This window comes from Lonchura striata, chromosome 3 (genome assembly GCF_050655825.1).
Source record: "Lonchura striata isolate lonStrDom1 chromosome 3, ASM5065582v1, whole genome shotgun sequence".
Taxonomy (NCBI): Eukaryota; Metazoa; Chordata; class Aves; order Passeriformes; family Estrildidae; genus Lonchura; species Lonchura striata.
This window is the reverse complement of record NC_140705.1, coordinates 3,016,194-3,028,618: the sequence shown is the minus strand read 5'-3', so window position 1 is coordinate 3,028,618 and position 12,425 is coordinate 3,016,194. Positions and strand designations below refer to the sequence as shown.

Sequence of the window (12,425 nt, the reverse complement as noted above, 5' to 3'; positions counted from 1 at the left end):
TTTCTTGTTCTGTCATTTATTGCAGAGCAGGAAACAAAATAGACTTATTTTTGTGTTTATTCACTTCTTGGAACTGTCAAAAAGAAGCATCACATTGCAATTTTATTTTTTCTGGCTGCAATAATTTCAGAAAATAGGCACTACAGGTGGTACTAAATGCTGTGAAAGTGAAGTTGTGGTGGGAGAATCACTGATCTGCTCTATTCATTATTCCCAAAGACATCAAATTCCAGCATTGTGACAGGTAAGGAACCCAACCACATCTCCAGAAGTCAAAGCTCTGGGAACACTAGGAAATTAATTAACCCAAGAAAATCAAAAAGCTCAAAGGCATTGGAAATGCAAAGCAGCTGTGGGTGCAACCACCTCCTAATTCACCCTTTTAACAGCATTTCGAGCCAAACTTCAGAAGTTTGGGTCTCTTTCCACCTTTCTAGATGACAAGGAAACCCCGGGAGCTGCACAGAGCAAGAAGCTGCGATGGGAGCAATTCCTGCCTCTACTTTGGCATTGGATGTCAACAAACAGAAAACTTATGATTATGGAAAGCCTCCCCAGCAGGTCCCCAAATCTTTATCCACGGAAGCTGTGGGAACATCCACCGGGGTTCCTGGTCTTTTCTTCCCTGTGATGAAGAGGAGGTGGTGGAGCAAGCAGAGGCTATTTCCTGAGGCCCATGGGGCAGGAAACCCCCGTCCCTCCCAGGCCGCAGTACCCGCCGGGGTTCTTGCTGAGGTACTGCTGGTGATATTCCTCGGCGTAATAAAATTCAGGAGCCTCCCGGATCTCTGTGGTGATGGGCCCAAAGCCTTCCTCCGTCAACACCTGTCAGGAAAGACCATGGGAAGCCATTAGTGGTTTGCTGTGAATGACATTGGGATTCCTCCCTGGAGCAGCCACAGGCTCTCTCAGTGCTCACATTCCCAGCTCATCCCTGAAAGCTTTTCATCCCTGCTCTCGTGGTGTTTTGCTAGGAGGCGTTGTGGGCACAGAGAGGGAGGGAACCATCCCCTTTTAATGGCTCATTTGTTTAATCTGCCACGGCCACACTTTTATTCTCTTTATTAACCCAGGCAGTGATGCGGAGCCATCAATGAAAGAGGAAAACAAAGGGAGAGCACACTGGGATCCACCCCGGGAAGCTGCAGTGTCCAGAAACCTCCCCTGGAAAGCACCTCAGCTTCAAAATCCACCCCCAATGTCCTTGTCCAAGAAGAATTTCTGGGTGAAATTTCAACTTCAAGGTTGTCCTTGGGAAATCAGAGCATTTGGGCTTTTTTTTTTTTTTTTTTTTTTCTGCAGAGATACTACAAACTCATTCTTCAAAAAGAAAAGTTCCACTTTGACCAGAAAGTTTTAAGGCAAATTATGGCTCATTTTGGAAAGATTTGCCAATACGTGGATCAGGAGCAATAACCACTTGGCAGGAAGAGAAGACAGAATGTGGGTGGGGATTTTAAATTAGACTTTAATTGCTTTCTGATATCCCCTAACTGAATTTGAAACTCCTGAGAGGTTTCTGACAGAGGGAATTTCTTTTTAAGATGAATTGCTGTGACATTTTCCCTACTACATTGTCCTTTCCCAAGGAAACTGGTAAACACCAACATTTTGGAGCCAACTCTCTTCTCAGTGTCGACATAACTTGTGCTCTGAAGTCCGTGCTAAAACCTAGTAAGTGCTTTAATAAATGTCAGAGTCCTGTTGCAAAGTGTAGTTATAAATACCAGACGTAGATAGAATTGATTGAAGGGTCAGTATTTAGGGTTCACAGAAAAATATTTGTTACCTCATCATACTATTAAATATATAAAATATAAATAAAGGGAAATAATCACATGGAATCACAAAACTGTGACTCTGTCATCAGCATCTAGTCCACCCTCTTTCATTATGATAAACTGAAAGATAGCAGCCTTGATCCCAAAAAACATTGGTTATGGAAGATCTTTAGAAATTTAGATCCTCATTCCAATATTTTTCATCCTGTTAAAGAGTGCCTCTTAAGCCTAGCCCAGTTAAACCCAGTACTTTCATTTAAACCCAGTATTGCGGGTTTACTCATCCTGAAGTGGAAAGGAAATTATTCCCTTCCTCTTTTATCTCCTACATACCTGGGGAGAGGCAGGGATGACATCCAAAGGAAATACTTCACTTAAACAACAGGTGATTATTTGGGACAAAAACTTTTGAAATTTCCCACACTGGGGTTTCCCAGATCCTGCCCCAGCACAGCCAAGCCCTGCCCACAGCCTGACAGCAGCTGCTGGGCTTTGGTGAGCACCACTCTGATTTACTCCCACAATTTCACTGTCCAAAGGACACATTCTGCTGTGTCCAGTCTTCAGTCAGGAATGAAGTGATGAGATGGAAACAAAACCCATGGTTGACCAGTCTGGAGAGTCCTGAGTTCCCAACCCTGCACCGGATTTATCAGCACAGCTTAGGAAGGTGTTGACTCATTGATTCCTTGTGTTCCCACACAAGGAATTGGGATCACAAGCTCCATTTCACAGGAACCTGGCCTCCCCATGTAAAATCAACAACCTGCTTTTTCCCATCTCTGGGAAAAAGGAAATCAGGTTGTTCGCCTGTCAGACATGTGAATAAGGGAAATAAAATATCTGAAGGTTTATACTACAACACATCAACAGCACCAAACACAAAGAGGTGTCAACACAGCTCCTTTTACAAAGCACTGTTTCACTTTCTAACCTTCCCAGCACAGAGAAAATTCTTTGGAATGATCTTCACTGCTGAAAGATGGCACAAACTCTGCCATAGTGGGCATTACTCATTTACCTGCTGCTGCAAATGCAGTCAAAATTGGCCTCTCCCCCTTTTCTGAGTCATGAGGATGCTGCTGGAGGGGGAGAGATTTTTCCACTGTGTTTTCTACAGTGTTTGTTACAGATTTTTGAAGTGGGACTATTCCATCATTGGCTTCGTTTTGTCAGTGAGGGAATCCATTCCATTCGATGTGGCACCACAAGAGGGCATAAACATCATTTATCCCTTCCCAGCCCATTAAAACCTGAATAAAGCAGAACTCGAGGCCTTATATTGCACTTCGGTCCTGTTGTCAGTGGGAACCCCAGGCTCTGACACTCTGCCAAATCCCACCTTGGTTGTTTGGATTTTAAGGGGAAAATTATTTTCCTCACACTGACAGTGTTGATGTGAGGATAAAAACATCACTGGGAGAGTTGGGTAAATTCAGAATGTGCTGGCTCTGGCAGGTGTAAATCAGCCCACTCTGGATTGATTTTCTGCCACTGAGGCTGTTATAATTTGATGGTAATCCTGTTCTAGAAGAATTTTTAGTCCTGTCCCTCTCAAAATTCCTGCACCATCCAATGAGAGCTCTCATTATCAAGCTGCAATTAACCCTTGGGATTCTTAACTCAGTGCAGGAAATTTTTAAGGAACCATTGGGTGATTTCCCCCTCCAATATTGCACTGCAATTCAAAGAGAATTTATTCCTTCAGAGGATTTCTGTGACTTTTGTCATAGGAGAGATCAAAGCCCTGAAAGATCATCGACTCCAATTTTTAACCCAGCACTGCCAAGTCAATGCAACATCACAAGAGACCCTTTAACTGCTTATAATCCAGCCCAAAAATCCTGTCAGATTCCACCAGGGAGGGGAAAAACCAAACCAGAACCCAAATCTCACCCAGCTGCAGAGGGGACACAGCTATCTTGGGACACTGGAGCAGGAACAGGGAATCACAGATTCATTAAGGCTGGAAAAGATCTCCATGATCATGGAGGTGTCAAAGTCAGTGCTGGGAACATCAGCACTACAAGTTTTTCAGCCAACCTGTACTTTCAGCTTGTAAAAGACATGTTTGATGATTTTCCTAATTTTTTGCAGACTGTGAAAGTTTATTTCCTGTTGTTTGCTTTAAACTTCTGCCAGACCACTCATGACCAGATTTATCATCACATCCTCTGTCACAAAACACTGGATATCAGAATCCTAAATGGTTTGGGGTTGGAAGGGACCTTAAAACTCATCCAGTTCCAACTCCTGCCATTTTCAGGGACATCTTCCACTATCCCAGGTTGATCCAAGCCCCATCCAACCTGGCCTTGGACACTTCCAGGGATCCAGGGGCAGCCACAGCTTCTCTGGGTAACCTGTGCCAGGGCCTCACCACTCTCACAGGGAAGAATTTCTTCCTAACATCCAATCCAAACAAACAAACTTTCTTTCAGTCTGAAGCCATTCCCCCATGTTCTGTCACTCCAGGCTGTTGTAAATAGTCCCTCTCCACATTTCCTGTAGGCTCCTTCAGGCCCTGGAAGGCCCAAAAGTCACCCCAAATCCTTCACTTCCCCAGGCTGAACAACCCCAGTTCTCTCAGCTTTTCCTCACAGCAGAGATGCTCCATCCCTCTGATCATCCTGGTGCCTCCTAATACAATTCCTTCTCCCCTATCTCTGCAGAAATCTGGATTTTACACCTTAATCCTGCCCATTCCTGTTTTCAAACAGATCCAGAGCCTTTCACTCCCAATCCATAACCCAGGACAGCCTCCTCACCCTTTCCTGCATCTCTCCAGCTCTCCTTCCCCACTGCAGTCACCGAGGTTGACTGGAATTCCATTTTGCTCAAGAGCCCCATGGATTTATTCAGCCCTGTACTTACAGTACCTCTTTCATTCCCTTTTCCCAGCAACTCTTTGCATTCCACTTGCCTTCCTGACCTCTGCTGAGCAGGGAGCAGATGTTTCCAAAGCACCATCTGCAGTGACGCCAGAACCTCTTTCCCGGGCTAATTTAAACCCTCTCATTGTGCCCACACTTGACTTTTACTGACATGGAATTTCAGCAGCTATTTTCTGTGGTATTGTCAGATTCTTCTGCAACTTTTCTGTAGCTTTGGTTCACCTGGAATAACTCCAAACCCTCAGCGGGTTTTGGTGCATCACCATTGCCTTTTTTCAGCCCTTTTGTGAGGATATTGAACTGCACAGCTTCCCAAGACAGGTTAATCTCTCCTCACTGCAGAAACTGCACAATTATTTGTACTTTTTATTTTCTCTTTGTAGCCAGTTCTTCACTCAGAAGGGCAACTTTAGTCTTATTCCACACATGGCACCTCGCTATGTACCCTCTCTCTTCAAAAAAAACCTGTATTATGTGTGCAAAACATGAGTCTCCTCGTGCTAAAGTCATTATAAATTTGACAAAAAGGCTTTAAAATTGGTTTTGCTAAATGAAACCATTTAATTTTACAAGCAGAGGCATTAGTAAAGCAGGGGAGTATTAATTGGCTTCAAGCATTTTGTGGCTTTTAATAAAAATGGCATCATCCTGTGTTTGATTTAATAGACACTTTATAAACCAGCTTATACCAACATCCATCCACTTTGTCTCATGTCCCAGTGAGTTGCACGAAGCTGCTGCATTTCCAAAACCTCTGTGAAAAATCACCAATGTTGGAAACACCACAGAGCATCCTGACATGTGTGACAGCTTCTGTACCATCACTCCTGATGTCAAACTCTAACAGCAATCCCACCAAATAAAATCTGCTGGGCCCTCCCTTCATTGCAGTGTCTACACAAAATTTCACACTAGCAGCAGCAATCCTGAATTTCATCTCTTTTTCCAAAAGTTCTAAGAATTAAAGGAGCTGCACTATGGAGAAGAACTGCAGGGATTAGTTCTGTGAACTGTCGAGGATGGGAGGCTGTGGGCATCCTAGACACTTGATCCCTGTGATATTTTTAACTGGAGAACAACTTAACTGACTTTGCCAGGTTTGTGGATTAGTTGCTGGCAGTTTGGGAGCAGAAATCCAGCCCTACAGGCTCGTTCGAGCCAGAGGAACAAACTTTTGTCCAGAGGAATGAGCAATTACCAATGTTTTATTTTCTCCTTCATTTATTTTCTCCTTCCCTTCCCTCTCCTTCCAGGCAGTTCAACCCACTCTGCTGTGTCATTGATGATATATGATCTGAAATGGTTTCCTTTGTGCTGCCTTCAGCTGGCTGGAACAGCTCAGTTTGTCACACTGGGTCCAGTCTCCTCTATGTCACTTACTGATGTTGGCTTTTCCAAACTGATTGATGCCAGCAACCTCTACAAGCGCTGGAATGGGTTGAAATCCTGATTATCTGGTAAAATCTTCATTCCCAGCCTGTAGGTGATCTGCTTTTGGAAATCATGTGCTTATGACAGGAAGAAGGACCTTGCCAAGGGAAATGTAGGAGCAGTGGCTGGTGAGTGCTGAAGTCCAGCCCCAGTTACCACATGGACTGGGACCAGATATCCACATTCCCCTGTTTCCAGCTGCCTCTGCCCAGTGGATTCCATGGTATTGATGCATTTGATAGGTGGTGCTGGAATTGATTAGCAAATCCTTTTCACAGGGCTGTGGAGTGCTGCATAATTACTAATGCTCACACAGGGCTTGGAGAGCTGTGTAATGCCTGAGTATTATTAATATCTTTGCAGGGAAACTGTCTGATCTCAGAACTCTCTTTGCAGAGTGCCTCTGGCAAATTGGGCAAGATCAAGACTGGGAATGATGGAATCATGGGGATATTAATTCCTCATCTTTCACAGAATAGGCACATGGATCTAAGGGCAGAAATTATGAAATCCACAGACTCTATGCTGGGAGAGAAAAGCAGCTGCTGTGGGATTAAATCTAAAGAAAAATGGCATAGAATCATGGAATGGTTTGGGTTGAGAGAGACCTTAAAGACCATTCCCTGCCATGGGCAGGATACCTTCCACAATCCCAGGTTCATCCAAACCCTGTCCAGCCTGGCCTTGGACACTTCCACGGATCCAGGGGCAGCCACAGCTTCTCTGGGCAACCTCTGCCAGAGGCTCATCACCCTCACAGCCAAGAATTCCCTCCCAATATCCCATCTTTCCCTGCTCTCTGGCAGTGGGCAGCCATTCCCCTTGTCCTGTCCCTCCATCCCTTGCCCCAAGTCCCTCTCCAGCTCTCCTGGAGCTCCTTTAGGCACTGGAAGGGGCTCTGAGTTTTCCTTGGATCCTTCTCCTCTCCAGGTGAACACCCCCAGCTCTCCCAGCCTGGCTCCAGAGCAGAGGGGCTCCAACCCTTTGAAGAGCTCATTGGCCTCCTCTGGATTCTCTCCAGGAGCTTCTCATGTTGGGATTCCCAGACTTGGAGACAGAGCTCCAGGTGGGGCACACCAGAGTGGAATCAGCTGCCTTGACCTGCTGATCACACAGCTTTAGATGCAGCCCAGGACACATCCTATAGGGATTTCCCATTCCCTGGTGAAAGAGGAGAAGTGCTGCTGCAGGAACCTGCTGGAATGTTTCCTAGGAATGTATTCTTCTAATGCTATACAGAGGAAAAACAGATAAGAGGAAATAGGATAGGAAAATAAGATGGTACAAAAATCGAAGCTGGAGAATCCTGATTTTCATCCATAAATTGCAACACTGACTTTATCCAAGCTTTTCCTTGTTGACAAATATTCCACACAATGTTACATGGCACTGGAATGGAGAAAACTGATCCTGGCTGGAGACACATCTCCAGGAGCCTTAGGGAAAGCTGGGTGTGTATATAAAGTGTGTTGCCTCTCTTTAAAATCTGCTCTCTATGAAATATTTCACTCTTAACCAATTAGCTTGGAGCAGGTTGTCTGGTCACTCCTCTGTGCCAGAGGGGACGGAATTGCTGGGCTTGGATATCCATCAGTCCTGCCAAGGTAAATCACAGTTGGATGATAACCTGGTATTAACACAGCCCCAAATGGTTTTGCTCAGAGGGTCTAGGGAGGACCAGGAGTGCAGTTAGGCTGATATTTCTTCCTATTTTACCTCCGAGTGTAAAACCTGAGTGCTGCCCACAACAGTGAGCTCTGCCAGCTGAAATATCACATTTATCCAGACAGATTTCATGGTACCTTCTCCCACAATGGGGAAAGAGGAGCTTTGAATTTGTTCTAAATTGCCTTAAATGCAACTTACGGTGAAATAAAATCTGCAATTCTATTTTTTCCTGTTGCATGCTGATCCTGTGAACGTGCATAGGAAGGAAGTTGTATCCTGCTCTCCATCATATCCATCTAATTCTGGATTCAAAGCTTTTTTGCTCCAGATACTGCCTGGCTTAACAGGATCAGCTTGACCCAGAGTCTTTACAAGCTTGACCTTCGGCATGGAGCTTCCTGAACACCCATCCTGTTTTCTCCTGAGGGAAGAGACATGAAAGTGGGGAATGGCACGGGCGGGCATTTAGGAGGTAGAGGGAGATAACATTAGCAAAGATAAAAGACATCTTCCTCCAGCAGCATCTGGGAGCTAATTAGGTGTTGAAGGAGCCTTTGAGAGAGATGGAAATTCTGTTTGTCTGGCCAATTTGAACGCAGCCAAACAGCCTCTTACTCCACATCCTGCATGGATAATTGATGATGCCTAAGAAAACTCATGCCCCATCCTGACTTCCAGTGATCTAAAGCTCAAATCTCCTCCGTGGCTGGAGACAGCAGAGTCTCCTCCCCTAATCACTCATCCATTACTCTCATACTCCCAAAATAACAATGGCCAGGGCCAAGCTGGGATGGGGGAAATGACCCCCACGCACAGCAACAAAGCTCAGAGAAGAACCTTCCACTCTGGAGACCACAAGTGGTTTGGCCCTGGATGACTCTGAGAAGCCGACTCAGGTCCAAAAATACTCTAAGCCCCAGCTGCCTGTGGACAGAATAAAACCCTCCACATGTAAATACCGTGTTGACAAGACTTTCCCACCTCCATTAGCTCAGTTATCTCTGGATCACATTTGGTTCCAAGTGCAGAGCAGCTTTGGGGCTCCCTTGGGTGTGTGCCCTTGGCAATGAATGTAAGGCTCTGCAATTATTTTTTATGCAGGGGAGCAGCAATGAAGAAGTAAAAGCATTCATTTGCCATATCAAACCCAGAGGGCTCAGGTCAGCTCTGCTGTTACACTGCCATCATTTTATTTTTCTCACTGGATTTCCATCAAGTATTTCTTCCATGATGTATAAGCATGACAGTTTCTCAGGAACACATATGAGTTTTCCAGAGAAACAATTTATCTTTATGTAAACTCATCCTGAAAAAAACAAAAAATGTTTCTGTTGTGATTGGAGGTAAAGACTTCCAGATGAGAGACCATGCACAAATATGTACCGCTAAAATAATAAAATTTGCTATATTGGAATACCTTAAATATCCTTGCACTGGAATTTGTTGTGCCTATTTTGCCTCTAAAAACACACTGGGATTTTCTCTTCAGCCTCCCATGACCATTGGTTTATAACCTTAAACCATTTCACCTCCACAAAAAGCTGGGAGGTGGTTTGTATTTTGCTGACCACTCTCTGGAGAGGTGAAAAACTCACCCTGAACACTCAGCATGAGCCTCACCTGCTAAACTCGATGCTGTCACCTTTATTTTCAGTCTGTATTGGTGGTTTCTTACATAAGGAAATATCTCAGAAGGATCCTCCATGGGCCTATTACTCCCAACAATTTACAGCAAAACTATTATTTAATGTTCCAGCAAAAAAGAATCATAAAATCACAGAATCTTTTTGGCTGGAAAAGCCCTCTAAGACCATGAAGTCCAACCATCCTCAGCACTGCCAAGGCCACCTCTTATATATGGCCCATCAGATATTGCTCATGCTCTAATGCAGCATAAGGGGAAGGGATGATAAAGGACAGTCCTGGGAAAGGGAAAAATCAACACCATGTTTTTCTGGTTTTTGGGTATTGTCCTTTCCCCCCACCCCCAGAGACACCTTCTCCAAACATCTTAAATTCCCCCAAGGCTGCCGTCTCCAAACATCATCAGAGAGGAGATGGATCCAGCATGAGACTGATCTAAGCATCACAACACTGCACATCAAATGAAACAGAAAATCAAGGTCCTTCCCCTGTGGATATAAAACAAGGGTCACATCCCAGTGCTGGATGGATCTCAAGGATCAGTGCAGCTGCAGCTCTGTGAAATTTCCAACCAAAAATTCCACTCTGGGTTAAAACAGAACCCAAATTCTTCTGCCCCCCTCAACGTGTGTTGTCAGGCAGCTGCTGCATTTCCAGCCTAGGTCATTTTGACCTTTCTGTCCAGCTGATTTCAGTGGAATATTTGCTATATTTTTAACCCAAGTAGCAGATCAGAGAGAGGCTGAATACTTTAAAGCAATTTGGATCCTTCAGGATGACAAATTGTTTCTGTTATCAAATATATGCATAATTACAACTAAAATTATATTTGAAATGGCTACCAGGCAAAACAATTTTTTGCCCATTCCAAGGACTGAAAAGTCAAGAGAAAATGAACAGAGTGTGTTTTAATCAGAAGATAAGTCGTTTTCCAGCCACTATAAATAGAAAAGGCTGGAAGAACCCATCCAACAAGCAGGAGAAAGTGTGAGGAGGGTAAAATTCCACAGTGTTTTGGCTTTGGACTTCAGAAGGTAGTGAGTATGAGATAGTGTGAAATACAAAGAAGTCTTTGTTGTTTACATCTGAAGTTTAAAAGTGGCACAGTGTGAATAAACAAAGGATGTTCCATGGAACGCTGCAGCAGGGATGCACTCGCTCCGTTGGAGCTCCGCGTAAACAGAGGCATCGCCTCCGTGCTTTCAAAAGAGAGGGAGGTAAACTTGAAAGCCTTGCCTTCCAGAAAATCTCATTTACCCTGATCCTCAGGCTTTTAAGTTGTAGGAAAAACACACACAAGCTTAATAAGACCAAGATCTGGATCATTTAGCATTTGCTTTCAGGTTGGTTAAGCTCCTTCCTAACGATAACGGAGCACGTGCTCTGCAAAACCTGAATTAGCTGTTCCTTATCTTTTCAGGGAAAATAGGTTTTGTTCTCAAGAACTGGGATAATATCAAGCAATTTCTTTTCTGGCAGACAATAAAGAATACTGCCTTGATAGGTTCATGAATTAACTGATTGTTTTCCAGGAGGGTGCATAGGATAATTGGTAAGAATCTAAAGATACCCAGATTCAGTTCGACAATCACAGTGATATTTCCTGTTGAGCAGTTACACAGCATTGAACTTGATCCACAGGATCATGGAATCATGGAATGGTTTGAACTTGATCCATAGGATCATGGAATCATGGAATGGTTTGAACTTGACCCATAGGATCATGGAATCATGGAATGGTTTGAACTTGATGCAGAGGATCATGGAATCATGGAATGGTTTGAACTTGATCCATAGGATCATGGAATTATGGAATGGTTTGAACTTGATCCATAGGATCATGGAATCATGGAATGGTTTGGAGTTGAAAGGGACTTTTAAACCCATCCAGTTCCAACCCCTGCCATGGGCAGGGACACCTCCCACTATCCCAGGCTCATCCAAGCCCCATCCAACCTGGCCTTGGACACTTCCAGGGATCCAGGGGCAGCCACAGCTTCTCTGGGCACCCTGTGCCAGGGCCTCACCACCCTCACAGGGAACAATTCCTTCCCAATATCCCATCTATCCCTGTTCTCTGGCAGTGGGAAGCCATTCCCTGTGTCCTGTTCCTCCATCCCTTATCCCAAGTCCCTCTCCACCTTTTTCTAGCCTCCCTTCAGATACTGAGAAGCCATAATTAGGCCACCCCAAAGCTTCTCTTCTCCAGGCTGAATAATTCCAATTTTCCCAGCCTTTCCTCACAGGAGAGATGCTCCATCCCTTTGATCAACTGGGTGGGTTCAATATAGTTATTAGTTAGTATGTATCTTTCAATGCAAAAGTCCCTCCTTATTTGACAAATCTGATAAAACTTGATTTTGATTCAACACACTTTCAGCTATTCCTATGATGATAGAGGGTAACTTTTGATTAAGCTAAAAATAAAATTGCAATGATTTCCCCCTTGTCCTGTCCCTCCAGGCCCTTATCCCACGTTCCTCTCCAGCTCCCCTTGAGCTCTTTTAGGCTCTGGAAGGGGGTCTAAAACCTCCCTGGATCCTTCTCTATACCAGGCTGGACAATCCCAGCCTTCCCAGCCTGTCAATGATTTAATACAATTCCCTTTCTTATACAATTGTGAAAATTGTTGCAGCAAAACCATTTTACCAGAGGAGGAGGAAAAGAAGCACTTGGATGGAACAGCAGCTGCAAACCCAGCACTGTTTCACAGCTGCCAAAAGTGCTGAGAATTCAGCAACAAGGGTGAAAATAAAAATGCTTCATAAGGAAACAGGATAAATCCTACAGATTCAGTTCCTTCCCACACCATCCCTACTCCTTCTGGGCACAACAGAGAGTAACAGGGCACCTACAGTCACAGAATCACAGAATGGTTTGGGTCAGAAAGCATCTTAAAGCACACCTAATTCCAACCCCAAAACTTCCTTTTAACTGTCCCTACCTTTTAGGAGCATCAGATTTCTTTCTCAAGTTTCTTGGTCAGCTCTAGTGATGTTTTTATTAA

The 12,425-nt window shown here is 44.3% G+C and overlaps 1 protein-coding gene across 2 annotated transcripts in view; it reads right to left on the bottom strand.

Annotated features, from left to right (window-relative positions):
* Window positions 1-39: 39 nt before the first annotated feature.
* MSRA (methionine sulfoxide reductase A) overlaps window positions 40-12,425 on the bottom strand; it is a 226,277-nt gene continuing 213,891 nt past the window's right edge. For both annotated transcript variants that reach the window (XM_085574370.1, XM_031504479.3), the window contains one exon: window positions 40-825. In XM_085574370.1, coding sequence (XP_085430496.1) covers window positions 661-825 — 165 coding nt within the window. In that variant the 3' untranslated portion in view covers window positions 40-660. The remainder of the gene's footprint in view (window positions 826-12,425) is intronic.